At 50.7% G+C, this 21,424-nt stretch overlaps 1 protein-coding gene across 1 annotated transcript in view; it reads right to left on the bottom strand.

Annotated features, from left to right (window-relative positions):
• Nucleotides 1-1,196: 1,196 nt before the first annotated feature.
• The window catches only part of LOC143172162 (nucleolar protein 6-like), a 52,297-nt gene continuing 32,069 nt past the window's right edge, over nucleotides 1,197-21,424 (bottom strand). The window contains 5 exon segments of the mRNA XM_076361419.1: nucleotides 1,197-1,583; nucleotides 2,830-2,931; nucleotides 17,234-17,431; nucleotides 19,916-20,005; nucleotides 20,166-20,272. Coding sequence (XP_076217534.1) covers nucleotides 1,434-1,583; nucleotides 2,830-2,931; nucleotides 17,234-17,431; nucleotides 19,916-20,005; nucleotides 20,166-20,272 — 647 coding nt within the window. The 3' untranslated portion in view covers nucleotides 1,197-1,433.

The following is a 21,424-nucleotide window of genomic DNA, read 5'->3' on the forward strand; positions in this document are numbered from 1 at the left end:
ACTGTGCCTCCAAACACTGGATCAATGGGCACTAGGTAGACAGCATCAGCCCAGTGCCCCATCTCTGCCACAGCCCGCTTTCAAAAGCTTCAGAGAAAACATTTGAAAAACAAGTTGTGAATCTCTTCCACAAAGCCTTGAACCTACTTCCAACAGCTGGAGAGGCCGGTAGGTCTTGAAGCAACAGATTTAACATCCCATCCAAAATGTTCCTTACCAAGCGACAACTGTCTACAGTTATCAAACTGCCTAAACATCCACTTGCCTTTCCAAGCCTGATCTATTTTTGGTTTCTGCAATATCTGCTGTCACCAAGTCTGTTTTATTTACTCTGTATGTGATTCACCCACACTTTGCTGTTGGAACATGCATGCTGCCTCCATCAGAAGAGGGGATGGGACTAGTGCATTCGCTCTCTCTTATTTCTCTCCCTTTCCCTATCAGGAGTCCCCACGATCATTTCAGACGAGAGAAATATTACAGAATAGCTGAGGTTGGAAGGCACTTCTGGAAATCATCTAATCCAACATCCCTGCTCAGAGTAGGGTCACCTAGAGCAGGCTGCCCAGGACCATGTCCAGTTGGGTTTTGAATATCTCCAAGGATGGAGACTCCATCACCTCTCTGAGCAACCCTGTGTCAGTGTTCAACCACCCTCATGGTAAAAAAAGTGTTTTAAGTAGAATTTCCTGCATTTCAATTTATGCCTCTCATCCCATCATTGGGCATCACTGAGAAGAAAGAGCCTGGCTCCATCTTCTCTACTCCCCCATCAGGTATTTATACACATCATTGATAAGATCCGCCTGAGCCTTCTCTTCTCCAGGCTGAACAAGCCCAGCTCTTGCACCCTCTCCTCGTATGACAGAGGCTTCAACCCCTTTATTATCTTCATTGCCCTTCACTGGACCCACTCCAATGTGTCCAATGTCTCTCTATTACTGGGAGCCCAGCACTGGACACAGCATGCCAGATGTGTCTCACCGGGGCTGAGTAGAGGGGAACAATCTGGTCATTTTTTAATGACTCAGTGTTTCTTTGGTTTTGCTAACCACTAGAATAACAGCAGCTGCTATGAACTCTCTATTGAACTAGGAAACTGCCTTCCCAATGCACACCTCAACCAGAATTTTCAGGCCTTGATATTTTCACATGAACACAGCTTTGTTTCCTACGATGAACAGGAACACTTTCAAAAACTTTATCCCATCTTTATATTTTCTTCAAAATAAAAAGGCATTTGCAGTCTTGAAAACAATAACAGGTCCCATTGCTTTTCTGAACAAGGCATATAAAGATAAATAGAGTAAAACACACAGTTCTGGGATTTAAAAAGCCGAAAGCCTTTCCTAGGACTGACTTATAAAAAGGAACAGTCCCAGAATGAACAAACTCTGCTTCAGGACGGGCCCCCCTGACACCTCACAGTGGCCTCAGATAGTCCATTTCTCTGTATGAGCTTCCACGCTTTTGACCAGGCCTTCTCCCAAAACCTCAAAGTCCTCCAGAATTGCCTCCATGTTGGGAACGCAGACCAGCTCGTTGTTCAGAGTTGTCACCATCCTTCCTTTCATGCTGGAGACCTGCAGGACACACACAAACATTGCGCAAATGGGAGCACCCACTCGGAGCTGCTTCGCAACCTCTGCAAGCCCCAAATAAAAGAAGTAAATTGCTCTCCTGCCTCATCACATCCAACCCCTGCCACGCCACTACACCCAATTTTCTAAGCTTCACTTCTCAACACCATCATTGCTCATTATTAGAGCTAATAAACTAAAAGAGTGGCCCTTCCAGCCCCTTTTAGGGTTTACCCTGGAGCCACAGTCCACAGACTGCAAGGGAAGGAGAGAAGCAATGGCCAGGGGCATGGTGGAGATGGGAAAAGAGTATGCAGGTGCATGGCGGAGCCTGTGTAAGCAGAGCAGATGGGGTATGCAAAAGGGACCACACCGTAACCCTGAGTAAGAGCTACCTGGGCTCTGCTCTGCTCTTTGTTGGGTGTCAAGACCTCAAGTGGGAAGAGATCCTTGGCTCCACCAGAGGAAAAAAAAACCCTCATGTTTAATCAAGCCACACTCAGCTCAGATGCAAGCATCTCCTCCTCTCATTTCACCACTGTGAATAACTGGGTTTCACAACTGCAGCTAGGCTAAATGGCCAATGCCCTCTGGCCATGAAGAGAGGGGAGATAAATTATCCAGAGACTGACAGCAGAAGAGCCTGGGCTGCCAACTCTAAGCCACAAGTCACCAGTTTCTTTGCATCTCTCCTTCATAGAAAGCAGCATGAATCACTCCAGCATGCCTCACACCTAGCTTAACCACCCTCTAGAGTTTGCCAACCTACACAGTGTAGCTGGAAAATATCTCCGTACATCGATAGGACTTGGACACTATGAACCTAGACTTGCCACCCCAGCTTCTTGCAGGTCAGGTATTTCTAAGTAAGACACCCAAAGCCACGAGAATGGGACAGCCTGCTGCACACACCAAACGTCTTTGGCAAATGAGGCATCACCCACCTCCCAGGAGGGGACCAGAGAAGAGCACCTGGGACAGAGAGCTCTGTTCTGACTCATGATCATGGTGCTGGGGCTTGTCCAGGGACACATGTTCCCTTCTCAGCTCTGCTGATGACTGGCCACAGCTGTGGCCACAGCCCTGTCTTGGTTTCACCCTTTCTAAGAAGGGACAGAAGTATGAGCTCCATTTCTCAAAGGGCTTTGGGGCTGATGAGAGTTAGACGAAGCAATTACAATGCAGAAAAAAAGCCCTCCAAGCTTTTCAGGGCATAAAGGTAACATGAAGCTTAGAGTAAAGAACTCACCTTAAAAGGCTGAGGCTGAAAGCTCAAAGGTTTCCACAAAACTGCAATCACTTCCCTACCATGCTTGTCGTAGAAGAACAAGGCGAGATCGCTGAAGGCGTCCTGGGGAGAAAACAAACAGAGGTTGTGCCAGACATGCCAGAGCCCGTCCCTGATTCAGACTCCTTACACAGTGACACACAGTAGCTCCACACCAGCCAGGACCAAAGCTGCAACTCTTCCAGTGGATTCCCAACAAGGAAAGCAACTGGCAGCCCATGGACAAGTCCTAGGTGCCTCCTGCTGCCTCTTTTCCCCCAGCCTTGATGGATACAGTGCACTGCCTCCAAGTTTTGCATGCAGACCTCATCGCTGACTACCTCTTGTTGTCCCAGAGAGCAGAAACATGATCCACCACCTCCCACAGGCCTGCAAGAGCACCCAGAAATCAGCATCCAGCTTTAAGACATTGGACCCCTTAGGTGACAATCCACTGAGTGTTCCTCACCATGGTCCCCCATCAGCTGGATCTGGCACTACCAAGCTGTCCAACAGCCATGTCCAAGACTTCACAGTGCATCAGATGGCAAGAGTCGGGCCCTGCCCAGCAGGCAATCCTGCCACAATACGTTTCACTACATGGCAGCAAACACAAACCCCAGTCAAGGACCTTTCACTGGAGGCTGCCATCTCAAGCTCTGCAATCTGTGCAACCAAGGTATCAAAGCTCCTTCTTCCCCAGGACAAACCCCACGTGTGCTGTCAGCACACAGCATCCCAAAAGGAAACGTAACAGCAGAAATTTTAAGTAACACAAAGTCCTGTGAGGTGCAAACAGATGAAATGCTCAATGGAGGCACTGCAGGAATCTGCTCTCCTTGCCCCTGTGTTTCAGCAGCTGTGTCAATGAGTAGCTCCTTTGGTGGTACTGGGCAGGAGAGCTCAAAAAGAGCTGCATAAAGAGATGACAGTCCACAGTCTGGTTTCCCCCAAGCCCACGCAAACTGGATTCCTAGCGCTGCGAGAAGGCAGGGGATGAGCATTGCAGCAGAAGTAAACAATGCTGTGTGCAAGCAACTTCTTGAACCCTAAAGTCTGGCCCTACAGCTCAGCACCCAACATGCTGGTACCTGGAGATATGCATCCCGAGTGTAGCTGACCAAGACAGCCAAGAAGCTGCTCCCTGACACTCATTCATCTTGGTGGAGGTTAACATCAGGCAATGGCACATGTTTACTGGGCCGAGCAAACAGCCTCCAGCATCTGTACAGGACAAGTTTCTGCACATGACCTCACCAGCTTTGGAACAACCTACTGTTGAACAACCAGATTTATGAGTTTGGACTTGAAGTAGCAAAAACAGAGGGCAACACGATTAGGCCATCAAGCTGGGAAGATCCTAAGACCTGCCAGCTCATCCCACTCCATGGGATCTTCATGGGGGCAAGGCTGGTCAAGGCATTATCTCGCCAAACTGGCTTGAAAAACCACTGTCTAAAAATACATTGAGAAAGAGGCAACCTGCCCTGGCGTTTCTCAGCTGAGAGCAACCGGCTACGCTCAGAGCCCAGTCAACAGGGAAGACTCCTCCTTTTGCCGAAAGGCAAACAGCAGGAGGGAGGGAAAGCTCAATGAAGGGCAAAAAAGCTCAGGACATGCTGACTGCCAATGCACCGCTTTCCAAACCAGAGGGGAGCAGAGCATGTGAGAACCTGAAAAAGCCCCACTACTCTACAGGGCGAGGTCGAGTGCCACACGATGCTCCCTACGAGAAAGGTATTTTATACAGGCATGTCTTGCTGGACAGGAGCCAGGAGCATTTGCAGGAAAGGAGCCCTCCCAGGCACAGCTCATTTCCCAATAAAACCGCTGCTCGGCCTGATACCCAGCACCTTTTATCCAGACAGCGGGGAGCAGAGGGCAGATGTTAAAAGGACGGCATCCAGTTCAAAATCCCAAAGGGCAAGCTTCTGCACTTGCGCGGCTCCCAGCGTTGTCCACATGACAGTGCTTCGGGCCAGCTCCACCGAGCTGCAGAGATGCACATTCAACTCTTGGGAAACTGCAGCATTAAAAGGGTCCGGTGTATTACTCACCACACTTCTGTTTGTACAGAGGCTCGGGGAGTAAAAGCAAACAGAGTTCACCTCCCTTTCCCCATCCCATGCTCCATGCCCAGTGCCACCGGGCTTGCCTGAGCCTGCAAACACCTTCCTCAAGGGAGAGCTTAAGAGAAAAGGGAGAAAAGGCAGGGAGCACATTTGAACCCCTACTCCCTTCTCAAGCTGCTGTATCTTTGGTCGCAATTCAGCTTGCTTTAAAGCTCAGGGAAAGCTCTCCCCACTCAGGAGGATCCCTGCCATCAGCAAAACTTACAGCTGGTTCCCATCTCGCAGAGACACAGGGGACCTGCAAGCTCCAGGCTGTGATTTGGAGGGGCCTCATTGTCCAGGGAAGGGGCACGTGGCACCTGGAGGAAGATTAACTCAAGGTCTGTAAGGAGACATCTGGGTTGTAGGAATGAAAGGTGGCAAGTAAAACAATACCCTGATCTAAAATGGGATTACTGGATTAAGCAGCTTGGGCTGAAGCGTGGATTTTGTAATGAGGTAAGCGCTCATTGCTAGTTAAGCAACTACATTGTTGTTGTTTAGGGGTGGGCTTTTTTGCTTAACCATTACACAACAGATATGGGGCCCTGGAACTTGAGGGCCAGGCAAACGAGGATGTAGATGAAGGTCCATCCAGGGGGTCGCCTAGGGTGAGGCGGTCAGCCCCACGCATTATGACTGCCGCTGCTAAGAAAAAAAGGAGGGTAATTGTCGTAGGCAGTTCCCTTCTGAGGGGAACAGAGGGCCCAATATGCCGACCGGACCTGTCCCACAGGGAAGTCTGCTGCCTCCCCGGGGCCTGGGTCAGAGACATCACTAGGAAGCTCCCTGGTCTGGTACGGCCTTCTGACTACTACCCGCTATTGGTTATACAGGCTGGCAGTGATGAGGTTCCAGAGAGAAGTCCAGAAGCGATCAAAAGGGAATTCAGGGCACTGGGGCGACTGGTTGAAGGATCAGGAGCACAGGTAGTGTTTTCCTCAATCCCTACAGTGGCAGGGAAGGATACTGAAAGGAGCAGGAGAACACACCTGATCAACACGTGGCTCAGGGGCTGGTGCCATCGGAGGAATTTTGGCTTTTTTGATCATGGGGAGGTTTACACGGCACCGGGCCTGCTGGTGACAGATGGAGTTCAGCTGTCATGAATTGGCAGGGCTCATTGAGAGGGCTTTAAACTAGGTTTGAAGGGGGAAGGGGATAAAACCAGGCTCACTAGAGATGAGCCTAGGGGTGGCGTGCCGATGCCGGGGGCGAAATTGATAGCCCAGCTCAAGTGCATCTACACCAATGCACGCAGCATGGGCGGCAAACAGGAGGAGCTGGAAGCCATTGTGCAGCGGGAGAGATACGACTTAGTCGCCATCACAGAAACATGGTGGGGTGACTCTCACGATTGGAGTGCTGCAATGGATGGCTATAGACTCTTCAGAAGGGACAGGCGAGGAAGGAGAGGCGGTGGGGTGGCCCTGTATGTTAGGGAGTGTTTTGATTGTCTAGAGCTCAACGATTGTGATGATGATACGGTCGAGTGTTTATGGGTAAGGATGAGTGTTTATGGGTAAGGATGAGGGGGAAGGCCGACAAGGCAGATATCCTGCTGGGAGTCTGTTATAGACCACCCAACCAGGATGAAGAGGCGGATGAAGCATTCTACAAGCGGCTGGCACAAGTCTCTCAATCGCTAGCCCTTGTTCTCGTGGGGGACTTCAACTTCCCGGACGTCTGCTGGCAATACAACACGGCAGAGAGGAAGCAGTCTAGGAGGTTCCTGGAGTGTGTGGAAGACAACTTCCTGACACAGCTGGTAAGTGAGCCTACCAGGGGAGGTGCCTCGCTCAACCTGCTGTTTACAAACAGAGAAGGACTGGTGGGAGATGTGGTGGTCGGAGGCCGTCTTGGGCTTAGTGACCATGAAATGGTAGAATTCTCAATTCTCGGTGAAGTAAGGAGGGGGGCCAGCAAAACCGCAACCACGGACTTCCGGAAGGCGGACTTTGGCCTGTTCAGGACGCTGGTTGAGAGAGTCCCCTTGGGAAACGGTCCTGAAGGGCAAAGGGGTCCAGGAAGGCTGGACGATCTTCAAGAAGGAAGTCTTAAAGGCGCAGGAGCAGGCTGTCCCCATACACCGTAAGAAGAATGGGCGGGGAAGACGACCGGCCTGGCTGAACGGGGAGCTTTTGCTGGGACTCAGGAAAAAAAGGAGAGTTTACCACTTGTGGAAGAAGGGGCAGGCGACTCAAGAAGAGTACAGGGATCTCATTTGGTCGTGCAGAGAGGAAATGAGAAAGGCAAAAGCCCAGCTAGAACGCAATCTGGCCGCTGTCGTTAAAGACAACAAAAAATGTTTTTACAAATATATTAATGACAAGAAGAGAGCCAAGGAGAATCTCCATCCCTTATTGGATGCGGGGGGGAATATTGTCACCGCGGATGAGGAAAAGGCTGAGGTACTCAATGCCTTCTTTGCCTCAGTCTTTAACAGGCAGACCAGTTATCCTCAGGGTACTCGGCCCCCCGAGCTGGAAGACAGGGACAGCGAGCAGGATGAACCCCCCATAATCCAAGAGGAAGCAGTCAACGACCTGCTACACCACCTGGATGCTCACAAGTCTATGGGGCCGGATGGGATCCACCCGAGAGTGCTGAGGGAGCTGGCGGCGGTGCTCACCAAGCCGCTCTCCATCATTTATCAGCAGTCCTGGTTAACGGGGGAGGTCCCGGACGACTGGAGGCTTGCCAATGTGACGCCCATCCACAAGAAGGGCCGGAAGGAGGATCCGGGGAACTACAGGCCTGTCAGCCTGACCTCGGTGCCGGGGAAGATTATGGAGCGGTTCATCTTGAGGGCGCTCACAAGGCATGAGCGGGACAACCAGGGGATCAGGCCCAGCCATCACGGGTTCATGAGAGGCAGGTCCTGCTTGACCATCCTGATCTCCTTCTATGACCAGGTGACCCGCCTAGTGGATGAGGGAAAGGCTGTGGATGTGGTCTACCTGGACTTCAGTAAGGCCTTTGACACCGTCTCCCACAGCATTCTCCTAGAGAAGCTGGCGGCTCACGGCTTAGACAGGTGCACTCTGCGCTGGGTGAAAAAAACTGGCTGGACAGCCGGGCCCAGAGTTGTGGTGAATGGAGTTAAATCCAGTTGGTGGCCGGTCACGAGCGGTGTTCCCCAGGGCTCAGTTTTGGGGCCGGTCTTGTTCAATATCTTTATCAATGATCTGGACGAGGGGATCGAGTGCACCCTCAGGAAGTGTGCGGACGACACCAAGTTGGGCGGGAGTGTTGATCTGCTCGAGGGTAGGAAGGCTCTGCAGAGGTACCTGGACAGGCTGGATTGATGGGCCCAGACCAATTGTATGAGGTTCAACAAGGCCAAGTGCCGGGTCCTGCACTTCGGCCACAACAACCCCATGCAGCGCTACAGGCTTGGGGAAGAGTGGCTGGAAAGCTGCCTGTCGGAAAAGGACCTGGGGGTGTTGGTCGACAGCTGGCTGAATATGAGCCGGCAGTGTGCCCAGGCGGCCAAGAAGGCCAATGGCATCCTGGCCTGTATCAGAAATAGTGTGGCCAGCAGGAGTAGGGAAGTGATCGTGCCCCTGTACTCGGCACTGGTGAGGCCGCACCTCGAATACTGTGTTCAGTTTTGGGCCCCTCACTACAAGAAGGACGTTGAGGTGCTGGAGCGTGTCCAGAGAAGGGCAACGAGGCTGGTGAGGGGTCTGGACAACAAGTCTTATGAGGAGCGGCTGAGGGAACTGGGGTTGTTTAGCCTGGAGAAAAGGAGGCTGAGGGGAGACCTCATCGCTCTCTACAACTACCTGAAAGGAGGTTGTAGTGAGGTGGGTGTCGGTCTCTTCTCCCAAGTAACTAGGGATAGGACGAGAGGAAACAGCCTCAAGTTGCGCCAGGGGAGGTTTAGATTGGATGTGAGGAAAAATTTCTTTACTGAAAGAGTGGTTAAACATTGGAACAGGCTGCCCAGGGAAGTGGTGGAGTCCCCATCCCTGGAGGTATTTAAAAGACAAGTAGATGAGGCGCTTAGGGACATGGTTTAGTGGGCATGGTGGTGTTGGGTCGACGGTTGGACTCGATGATCTTAGAGGTCTTTTCCAACCTTAATGATTCTATGATTTATCCACTCATCTTTTCACTGCTCCTACTTATACCCAGAGATCGGGCTCATTGCATCACAGCTGCTGGAAAAAGAGGAGCTGTTTGGGGAGGTCTCTTCACCTGAAATGTGCCTAGCAGCTCTTCCTGGTGCCATGCAGTTCAAGTGGCAAATGCATCAATCAACATTTGCTCCGTGCTTAGATCATTTTAAGTGCTCTCAGCAAGGGATCTACCAGTACAAAACCATATTAAAAGCTACTTACTTCCAACAAACGACTACATTTGTGGTTAACACTTTAAGGTCCTTGTCATCCTACTGCAACCTGCCCTGATGCTCACAGGTTACGTGATACAGACAGCCTTTCCCCACGCCCAAACAGAGCAAGGAGCAGTGTCAAGAAAACCAGGCTAGGGTTACTTCTGTGTCAGAGGGGTTTTAAAAGAGAAAAGAAACCTGGGTGTTAGGTTTGGGATTCACCTGGTAAAAGGTATTTCAAACCATCCACTTTTCCACCTCCAAGTGCCTCAGAGCCACACGCGCATCCTTGTTTCAGGGGTTTGGGGCAGTGGCAAAGAAGTATGGCAAGGAAAAAAGCCACCCATGTTCTCCTGGCTGCATTAGCAAACATGCCTTGTCCACTGATCCAACAAACCATCTGAGACGAAAGTCTTCAGTCACTTCCTACGGGACAAATCCAAGGCAGACCTCTGGGGAGGCATTACCAACACAGAAGAAATGCAGCCACAGGTACCCTCAGAGCTCACCCAAGGAGCATGAGGGCCTGATGCCTCGATACGCACATGCATGCCCGTGCGCATATGCACACGCATGTGCATCCACCCCCGACCCTGGATATTATGCTAAGGGTCACGTAGCTGCTCTGCAGCTGCAAGATTAGGGAATTTCCTGCCATCTCTGCCCCTCCGAGGGCATAGGTCCAGACAGGAAGGTTTCCTCTGTGCTACAAGAGCCCACGGAGCTTTTTCAGTTCATCTCTGCCTGTCTGGAGTTGCCATAGGAGGAGCCAGGCCTGTCAGTCAAAACAGGAAGGGAGCAGTCTGACCTGAAAAGATTTCACCAGTTCCAGCTACATCCCGTAACCACAGCTTATATATATTGTAAGAGACCAAGAACTTTTAATATCATTAATTCCTTCCTAACATGCAGTAGCAAGATACACATTCCTACATCATGGTAAGAAGAAAGGAAAGTGCTGTAAGTCTTCCAGATAGGTCTTGTCTGAAGGTGCAAGAAATGCAAAACATAGCTTTAGAGGGAAGGATGTTTACAGTAAAGCAGGAAACATTTTCCTGTTCATTTGCACAGGAAAGATCTCCCGTGTACAAGATGGGCAGCTCCTCTGCCATGAACTCTTCAACAGGCATGTGCAGCCAGAGAAAGCTAAGTCTCAGTGAAAAAGAGCACTTTACATCCAGTGACCCACTGAGACCAAAGACCCAGTAAGAAATGTTAGGTCTTTTAACAGCCATTATAGACATGCAGATGGACATGGCACAGGCAGCTTCATCCGATTTTCCCCACCATGAGAGAATAGCTCTGGACCCTGGGGAGGTGACCAGAGCCTTTGGGCTTTGTGAGCTCCTGAATGCATGCAATGGGCATGGCAAGTATATCCACAGGACTCACTGGATGCAGGCAGAAAGATCGTCCCTTGAACTCCAGAGGACAGCCAAGCCACCCTAGAGTAAGAGCTGCACTGACCGAGCCTTCCCACGCCATGTCCCCAGCAAACAGCTGGGGGTTCTGCAGCTCAACAGCCGCTGCGACACAGACCAGCAGTCACAACAGAGATCCCACGGGAGCCTCATTTGAGACACTTACTTAAACTTAATTTAGCCTTGCTGGAGAATCCCCGCCGGGCCCGGACCCAGGGTTTGCTTGCTGAGGTGCTCGTTACCGTAGGCGCCAGGGAGGCTGGTGATGGGCTGAGGCTCCAGGGAAGCCCTCTCTGCAGGACGCTTGGCACCTGCTTTCCCTCAAAAGCATCTGTCTGCAAAGCCTTCTCATCTGGACAGACTCCCAGAACAGGCCTTTTCTATCAGATCTGTCCTGGAATTGAAGAATTTGCCATCTGAATCCCACGACCAGCCTTTCATCTCTACCCAGAGCCTCCCAGGTACCAGAGCAACTCGATCAGACCAGCTCCTGCAGCACATCTCCTTGGAGCAGGAAAAAATTAAAGCAGTCAGGGCTCAACACCTCTCCTCCTTTCATTTTCTCCTCTGATTAGGTTCCTTGGGGAAGGCATGCAGCAATCCTTCGGCTCCAGAGCGCTCCTGCCTTGCTAACCCCTTTGATTTGAGAAGAACAGGGACCTCTCGGGTGCAAACAGGTTGGACAGGACAAAAGTGGGTCTCCCGGTTACTGGGCCAAGGACACTGGGGAAGATGCTACTCTCTGCCCCTCTCAACTCAATCAATATGTCCAGGCATTTAAATCCCTTTTTCACGTGGCAAGCTCAGAAAAGGGCAGATGTTTCTTTTCTGCCCATAGAAGAGAACAAAATCCTGCAGCATCTGTGGCAGATGTATCCCTTCGTTGCTATAAACCCACCACGGCTGCACTGTCAGCCTCGGCTACAATCCTGTTGCTCAATTCTGTAGTTTGTGCAAGGGAGAGCAAATTATTCTGAGTCAAAGCCAGCCAGTTCTGCATCCAAGTGCCTTCTCATCCAAAATCTCTCGTAAGGATTCACTGCTGTCACCACATTCCTTTCCGGCACAAACTTCTTGCTGTATTTTAATCACCCCTGGGGCTTCCAGCCTGCAGGATGAGGATGAGCTGAACACTGCTTAGAGCAGCAACAGCCAGGGGAGGAGAAATACAAGGGTGCTGGAGAGGCTACCAACCAAAGCCTGGTTTCGGCAGGGATAGAGTTAATTTCCTTTCTAGTAGCTGGTACAGTGTTTTGGATTTAGGATGAGAACAAAGTTGATAACGCACTGATGTTTTAGTTGTTGCTAGGTAATGCTTACACTAGCCAAGGACTTTTCAGCTTCCCATGCTCTACTGACTGAGAAGGCTGGAGGTGCACAAGAAGCTGGGAGGGGGCAAGCGCCACGTGCTTACAATGGTGGAGGCAACCACCGGATGGCTGGAAACATATCCCGTGCCCCATGCCACTGCCCGGAACACTATCCTGGGCCTTGAAAAGCAAGTCCTATGGCGACATGGCACCCCAGAAAGAATTGAGTCAGACAACGGGACTCATTTCCAAAACCACCTCATAGACACCTGGGCCAAAGAGCACGGCATTGAGTGGGTGTATCACATCCCCTATCATGCACCAGCCTCCGGGAAAATTGAACGATACAATGGACTGTTAAAGACTACGCTGAGAGCAATGGGTGGCGGGACGTTCAAACATTGGGATACGCATTTAGCAAAGGCCACCTGGTTAGTCAACACTCGGGGATCTGCCAATCGAGCAGGCCCTGCCCAGTCAGAACTTTTACGTACTGTAGATGGGAATAAAGTCCCTGTAGCGCACATAAAAAATATGCTGGGGAAGACAGTCTGGGTTATTCCTGCCTCGGGCAGAGGCAGACCCATCCATGGGATTGCTTTTGCTCAAGGACCTGGGTGCACTTGGTGGATAATGCGGAAGGATGGGGAAGTCCGATGTGTACCTCAAGGGGATTTGATTTTGGGTGAGAATAGCCAATGATCTGAATTATGTGATGTTAAGTACTAATTATAGTTATATTAGTTATACTAATAATACACAGATATACTAATAACACTAATAATATTATATGCCATACTAATGTTATTACAATAAGAATCACCCAGACTAATGAAGAATAACTTCAGTGAAACCAAGCAAAGCACAGTGATGATGGTACCAGAACTGACTTCAACATGAAACAATCCAACACCACATACCATCTCCATTTTTCCTGCCCTGAAAGATTATTATGACAGATGGAGCCCGAAGTCATGGACTAAATGAACTCACCGAACATTTTAGAGGGATGGCCCACAGACGAAGGGAATGATATCTCTGTGTGTGTGTGTGTGTGTGTGTGTATATATATATATTAAAAAAAGGGGGTGGTGATTAATGAAAATGTACTGGAAAATATGAGACTTGAGCATGATGCAGATGGTATAGAATAAGGGGTGGATATTGTCCTGGTTTCGGCAGGGATAGAGTTAATTTCCTTTCTAGTAGCTGGTACAGTGTTTTGGATTTAGGATGAGAACAAAGTTGATAACGCACCGATGTTTTAGTTGTTGCTAGGTAATGCTTACACTAGCCAAGGACTTTTCAGCTTCCCATGCTCTACTGACTGAGAAGGCTGCAGGTGCACAAGAAGCTGGGAGGGGGGCACAGCCAAACTGGCCAAAGGGACATTCCATACCATGTGACGTCATGCTCAGTACATAAACTGGGGAAAGCTGGCCAGGGGGGCCGCTGCTCGGGGACTGGCTGGGCATCGGTCGGCGGGTGGTGAGCAATTGTACTGTGCATCACTTGCTTTGTGTATTATTATTATTATTATCATTTTATTTCAATTATTAAACTGTTTTTATCTCAACCCATGAGTTTTTCTCACTTGTGCTCTTCCAATTCTCTCCCCCATCCCACCAGGGGTGGGGAGAGTGAGTGAGCGGCTGCGTGGTGCTTAGTTGCCGACTGAGATTAAACCACGACACAGGTCAAAGCACAAAGCCGATGCAAAGGTCTTGCCTTTAAGCAACAACATTGGTACACTGAGACATGAAGCCGAATGATTTCTGATGGGGTAGTTTCTACTGACAGCTCTGCATCACTTGCTTGCTGATGACCCTGCAGTGCAAAGTCAGATTTTGAGGCCCTCCAACACAAGTGGACGCTGCTGAGTTATCTGAGAGCATGTGCAGCATCACCTCTGTGATTTTTCCAGAAGAAACACCTGTTTGCCCAGAAAGAGATATTCATCAGCCCCTTCAGGTCTGCCTGCTACTGATCTGGAAGCTACGAGAGCCAAGCAAACTGGTACTGCAAGATACCTCCAATACAATAGCCGCAAGGGAACACAGCAATATCTCAGAGCCTTCAAGAGGAGGAAAAGCCCCCCAGCCAGGGCTGCCGAGGCAGATTTCAGGCTCTCTACCCCATAGCTCGCTCTTCAGAGAAACCTGTGACCAGTTCCTGCTCTGTTCCCTCCTGAGCACCCTCGGTCCAAAGAACGAGAGACACCAAGCAAACGCAACACTGCTTCCAACGAAGCAACGTGACCTTTGCTCATATCTGTGTTTCTTCATTGGGATGTTAGTATATTGGATTTAGGACCAGCTGTAATTTGTAACCCAATCAAACCCTATTCAGAGTCTATTATTACCTGTATTAGAGAAAATAGGCAGTAAAAATTCAGTTTGGATGTCATAATTGACTGAATCAATTAAGTCATAATTGCTTAAAGGATAATGAAAGCTGCTTTCCAGGGAAGTCTCTTCTGCACCTTTCACTTCTGAAGCCATTTGCTGACACCGAGTTGACTAGAAGCACAAAAAAGTCCTATAAACTGCAACACACCCCGATGAGTTTCCTTATCGACTGCCTTGATATACAGCTGGATTTGCTGCAAGCCTGTTAACAGCCTCCCCAAGGAGCCTGCTCTCCCCGTCGGCTTGTCCAACAGCCTCCAGTTCCTCTTTGAGCAAGAAGTCAGCCTCCCGCCAGGTCTCCATGAGAGTTGCTTAGCCCAGACCCCTCCAGAGACGTGGAGGCTCTGGCCCCATGCACGCAGGCACCTCCAGAGCCTTGGCAGCTGCTGAAAGGCTCCGTTCAGCTCTAAACCCCCCCTTCCAGCACAGGGTGGAGGGGGATTTCAGGCTTAAGAAACTCCATTTCCTACCCAGATCTATGCCTACTGGTCAAGGTTTCATGGTGGCAGGTCAAATCCTCATCATTTAGGGAACAAAAGAGAGGGGCCGGTCTTGATATATCTGGCCTATATCTGACCAGATCCAGACGCTGGGAAGAGAGTGAAATAGAGAATGGTTCCCAATCGCTGTGCTTCCTGCTCCCTTTTAAAAGTCTTGTGCAAGGTGCTTCTCCCCCTCCTTCTTGCATATCCTGGACCCCAAGAAATCTCCAGTGCTCACAGCAATGTGTCTGCAGGACCTCTAGCTTCTCAACCACCTTCTTTCTCAAAGGCAGGAGAGTACCGGGCACCTTCTCTCCCCTCTCCTCCATGTCCTTCCAGCTAAACAAGCAGTGCTACTTGCAGGGAAATTGTGGGACAATTTTGAGGTCTTCCTCAATTTAAAGAGGCCTTGCGTGCATCCCTGTCTCTCACTTCCTCACCCCCCAAGACTGTCCCAACCTGCTGTGGGTGACAGGACTGAGCTTGCACCTTGCTAGACCTGGCAGCTCTACTGAAGCCACAGCAGATTCCCATGGGCAGAGATCAGCACACAACGCAGCTTGCAGGCAGCTTGGGCTGTGCCCAGGGTGAAGAAACATTCAAAGAAACCTTTCAAGTTTTCTTTGGCCACCTCCTAAGCTACCTGGGTTAAGGTGAAAGAGGAGCTTGAACCTAAAGGGCCCGGCATCTTCCAGCCTGAACTGGAGTTTTAATTCAGACACCTCTACAATTCCTTCTATGAACCTGGAGGCAAGATCTGTCCCTTCTGCTGTCCCTCCTTGCAGCTGCCACCACCGCCGAGCCTGGCAGCAGATGCAGAGGAACGCTCGGCAGCTATGCAGGATTAGCCAACTGGGGGGCCAGCAAATGCTAAACCCTGCAGAGCCCGGAGGAGGCTCACTCACAGCCCAGGAGGAGAAGAGACACTATCCAAAAACTATTTTTCTTTTGCAGGCACACCTCCTTCCCCAACACAAGCTTGGAGAGAAGCCGATACCAAATCTTCAGGCAAGAGAAGCACATGGGAAGGTGGACAAAACCCTCCTGACATGTCAGTCGGGAGAAGGGCAAGAGGAAAGCCCTCTGACCTGCCATGCTGCCCAGGAGGGCTGGCAGGGCCGGCCAGGAGCTGCCAGAGCACAGATAAAGCTGGAGCCCCCCCAGCTCCAGCTCTGCCTTCCAGCTGCACAGCCCAGCTGCCACAGGGACCTGAGGAGCCAACACATGCTGCAACAAGGGAAATCCCAGTCAGATATTAGGAAACAAATTTTCACAATGGTGGCCAAACATTGGGACAGGGAGGTGGGAAATCTCCACCCCGGACACAGTCGGCATTCAACAGGACTGGGCTCTGCACAGCCTGCTCTAACGTCAAAGCTGGCTCTGCCCTGAGTGGGGAACGGGGCCAGAGACCTCCGCAGAACCATTCCTGACAAAGCCAGCCTATGATTCCTATGGCAGTTCTGATGCTGTTCACAGCACTTCTGTGGGTAAGGGACGATGGCACTTGAAAATCAAGCCAGGTTTTGAAAAAAGGGCATCACAGCCCCACCTCTCTGCACACTAACACTTACTCAACTCCCGCACGCAAAGCTAGGAAGGGCCAAAGAGGCAGAGGCTGCACACCTGCAAAGTACTGGCTGTCCAGATCCAGTGTGGATCACTGCTGCCACCCAGCATCTTGCATATCTCCCCAGCTTGCTGAGGCTTTGGCATGGCCACACGATGGAAGAGCACTGGGACGATGAGTTTGGATACTGATGTTCTCCATATACCCACATTACCAACTTCCTCTGCCATCATGCATATAACCAGCCCCAGAGAAACCATCCTGTGACCAATATTCAACCTCTGTGGCTCATGCAACCATTGGCCTAACAGCACGAGCCCTACTAGTACCATGCCATGGATTCCTGTACATCCCCCTAGAAAATATGGGTAGCTACTGTCCATCATGCACCCTAGTTGGTACAAGAAGCCATGAAAAGTCAATTAACTGACCAGAGACAAATTATTTAAAGATACTTTTGCACTGAAATATCGTATTCTTCAGCAAAAGCTCCAGGTGCTTTGTATCTGAGGTCATTCTCACATCAGCAGCATTCCCATTTCCATGTAATGGGTGATGCATTCACCAGGTCTTCTGCTGAAGAAGCGATTTCAGATGCACACAAAGAGTGACCATGACATGCAAAATACATAAAGATGTCACCAACTAGGTCCTGCAGTGGCAGGCAACTAATGACCTGAATGCCAGAAGGCAGCTCCCCCTTAGGCAGGTAGCCCCCTATGCCTCCCCAAAGGGCCATGCCTACTCTCAGCTCCTGGAGGTAACACTGTACAGGGTCATAATCCACCACAGGAAAGAGGATCTTCACTGCAGTGCTGTTCTTCACCATGCCCTGAGAAAATGACTTTAGTGGCTGGTCCACGCTCTCCAGATGCCGAGGAATCTGATTTGGATTCAGGTGGATTAGGACATCGTAGAAATCCAAAGGAGGGCGGAAGACCATCTGCAGGGGAAAAAAGACCAGTGCTACTTAATATAGGACACAGGCGAGCAGGAGAGATGAGAGAAGTTTCCCAAATCATTGCTTGTATTTTATTCCCTTCTCCTTAGAAAGCAGTAAACCAAAGCCAAAAATTTTGTGAGATTATGTCAGAAGTTTGCCAAAACATCCACAGGAAAAACATGGCTGTGGTGGAGCCACGGGGAGCTCCAGCCCATACTGGCCACCCCATTCCCTCTGGGCTGAGACACATCCCCGTTCCAGCATGGGCTCTGCTCACATCAGAAGGATGTGACCCTCACTCCCCTATACCCCATACAAGCGCTGTAACAAGGACTCTGTCGAAAGCAAGGTGGTTCCCCCCATGGCCATCTCCTGGCAGATAGGCTAAATGTTCTCTGGACCACCAAAATGCACCAGGAAGGACACACTTGATTGCCACAGCCCTATTGTCCAGCAAGCTCAACCCTTAGAGAAGGGAGCTGCATCGGTTTCCGATGTTGGCAGAAAAATCTAACTGCTGTCCCCAGGACTCAGGGATGGTCCCTGGAGAAGAGCTTTCCACAGGGCCAAGGTGGTCCTCTCCAGCCCTGACCACAGACCCCAGGGGTAGGCAGTTGAGAGAGGGACAGACAGCGAGCTGAGACAGGTAACCGTACCAAATGCGGCAGAATCCCAGAACGAAGAAGGGAGTCAAGAAGCTAACAAGAGCCAAACGACACCCAGGAGACATGAGGAGCTGTGCAACAAGGGGATGGTCCCATTTGTCCAACAGGAGTTGCCCCAGAGGGCAACAGAATCTTCCATCAAGCAAACAGAGGGTGAGAGCAAGCCCCATTAATGGAGGGGAGCAATCCCAGACACATAAATATTTGGACAGGCAGGATCTGGCACTGTGGATACAGCTGTATTAAAATGGAAAAAACTTAAAACTATGTGTACGTTTTTGTGGAATAAATGATGCGGAGACATGAACAGAGGCGTGGGACACTGCCCAACTTGGCGCTGGCAGAAAACCCACTGCCCAGAGCTGGTTTATAGCCAGGCTGGGGAGAACACACATGAAGAACATCAGTTACCAGCACCGAGCCCCAGCTCTGGTCCACGCAGACCCCCTTTCCCACCCAGCTGACCAAGTCCATGGCTTATTGTTCCCCCCTGGGAGCAAAGAAACAGACCTCACAAACCCATGTCTGCATCTGCATGAGAGTGGGCACGTCCCCAAGTGACCCAAATGCAAAGACAAAAAAAAACTTGGAGCACCCTCTTAGACACATGGGAAGAGGAGGCAACTCCAAGTTGCACTGGAAAGGCTTTTCCCTCCTCCCAGCTCCACGCTTTGCTTACAAAAAGATTAGCAGCCCTGGAAACAGCGTCCCGTGTTTATCCCTAAGGAACGTCACAGGCCTGGGAGGACACTGGTACAGACCAGAGGGACACCCTGGGGATGAGAAAGGATCCCGCTGCAATGGCCAAGGGGAGGAGAGGGGGAAGGAGGACCAAGGAGGCTGAGTCGAGGGGTTGAGAGGACACTATGGACAGGCGACGACTTGTTTTGGGAGATAACCATCCCCAGCTCACACTGCACCTCTTGGGTATCGGTCTTGGGTCCACACTGCAACTCCAGCGCAGCGGGCACATCTCACGCGTACAGCGTTCCACCCCTTCACAGCCCTGTAATGCACACTGCCCCTGCCTCAAGTAGATCTCACCCCTGTAATACTTCCAGCGCAAAATGCAGCAGAACTGAAAGCAATGTCAGTAAATCCTTTTTTCATTGCCTAGGCAGAAAAAAAAACACTCAATGTGGTTTTTTTTTTCTAATGTGAATCTGACATATCTAACCACTGTTTGGCTTTTTGAGTCCTCTCAGCTTCAATTGCCTAAGTCACTACTTGGTACGCCAACAAGCTCCCCTCCAAAACACACGTATCTCCTTTCAAAGGGCAAATAAATATGTCTGCATCTCCCAGGTCCATTTGAGTAATGGATGTTTTAACTTAAAAAATAAAATCACTGAGAAAATGAAGAGGGTTAAACTACACATGGCCTTTCTCCTCTACTCAAACCAAAATAACATCTTCCCTAAAGTGCCTGTTAGCGTCCTACCAAAACCTCCGCCACCCTTGGCTTGGTTAGACTCAGTCTCCCAGAGGCACCATTTGCTCTGGTCACGGACACACGACTGATTTGGCACAGGAACATTGCAGGTTTGCTCATGCCCCAAGAAAACCAGAGAACACAAAATAAATTTTCCCCAGTCAATGATATTTCACCCCAAGTTGCTATCCAGAGCTGGGTCCCCCAGAAGCAGGGTAGCACAGCGGGGCACCAGCCTCCACGCTCCCATCCTTGCTGCTCTTTATCCCGGGGAACCATGCATGGCCGCAGCCTGAATCCTCCTAACACATCCCAGTGATCATCACTGAAGACCAGTATGCTTTGCCAGAGCCTGAAAACCCTTGTGCTGGTGCCCCAAGGGATTACCTTCACATCCTGGCTGTTGAGCGGGTCCATGAGCTGCTCCTCAAGGGCCCGGAGAGACTCTGAGGCCAGCACGAGGAGGCGCTGCAGGATCTGGGGAGGGAAGAAAGCCAGAGGGTGAAACTCGGCAGTCCTCGATGTAGCAGGGACCCTGCTCACCCACAGAGCCATTGGAGCTGGCTCCAGCACTGGGAGCAGGGAACTGCCCCAAGCCGGCAGCCACCATAGGGCAAGGACAGAGGGCCCAGCACACCTGCGCTGAGGGTCGCTCTTGGGTCCACATGGAGGTGGCGATGAACATGACAGGGAGGCGAGAGCGAGCAGCCACAAACTTGTTCTTGATCTCTGTGCAGTCGGCATCTGGAGAAGGCAGGCAGACGGGTGAGATGCTCTGCCCCATCCACAGCCCTCTGGCCTCCTCACCCACGTATCGCAGCCCAGAAAAGAGTAGTACTATGGGCTTTTATCCTCTCCCACCCTCTGATCCCACATCCACATGCAACCAGAGCTCCATCGCCTCGGGCATGCTCTGCTCTCACGCTTCCCTTGGCATCCACCTGTTTTGGAGACAGGACGCAGGGCTAGATGGACCTTTGCTCTAACCCCACCCAAGTGGGCCCAGACATGGCTCAAGACATGGCAGGCACTGGGACTGACATGGGCTGGGAACTCACATAAACTAATGACAGAGCTTGAACCCAAAGAGTTTTCTACTTTTGGGTTGTTTTTTTTCTCTCAAGTGAGAGGGAAAAAAATAGCTCTTTGGCCAAAAACACTTCCCATTTTGTTCATTAAAAAAAGCTGGAGGGTAGAAAAATATCAGTTTCCAAAACCAAATTCTCTCTTTCAAAAAAGAAAAAGTTGAGGGAGTGCTGAAACCCACAGAAACAGCTGCTCCCTCCAGCATTGCCCACACCACTCCCAAGTAGCTTTACCTTTTCTTATAAATCAGCTTTAAAAGCTGGGTGTTGCTATCTCCCCCACCCCACCACCACCCAAAGCCAAGACAATTCCGTGGTCTCTTCTGGCTCCTGGGGAAAGACGGCAAGTATCCAAAAGACGATCAACAGACAAAACACAAGGAGGACTGCAGGTCCACTTGGATGCGCCAACGTGCTCCTTTGGAAACCAGAGACCTTTACCAGGAAATCCTCAACGCTCAGGAGGTAACAAAACCTGGAGGACTGCAGCCCTTTTCCCTTGCACGTTTTGAAATCGGGGACTAGTAGATCATCCCTGTGATTTGAGAGGCTCAGCGGGGCTCTCAAAGCAGACACGGCGCGGGAGGCTTTGAAGCTTCCTGTTCAAGAGCCCGACTGCTCTCCCAGCACAACCGAAGGTTTGGCCCCCAAGAGCCAGGCTAAAGCCTTAAGCAAAAATGCCGGCTACGAAGGAGCAGAGGGCTTTAAAGACACTGCCACATCCAACACTGCCCAGGCTTGTCACAATTTCAGCAAGACCAGAAGCAACAGAGCATTATCACCGAGATCCACCTCTTCAAAGGCAGGCAGG

This window comes from Aptenodytes patagonicus, chromosome W, assembly GCF_965638725.1.
Source record: "Aptenodytes patagonicus chromosome W, bAptPat1.pri.cur, whole genome shotgun sequence".
Lineage (NCBI taxonomy): Eukaryota > Metazoa > Chordata > Aves > Sphenisciformes > Spheniscidae > Aptenodytes > Aptenodytes patagonicus.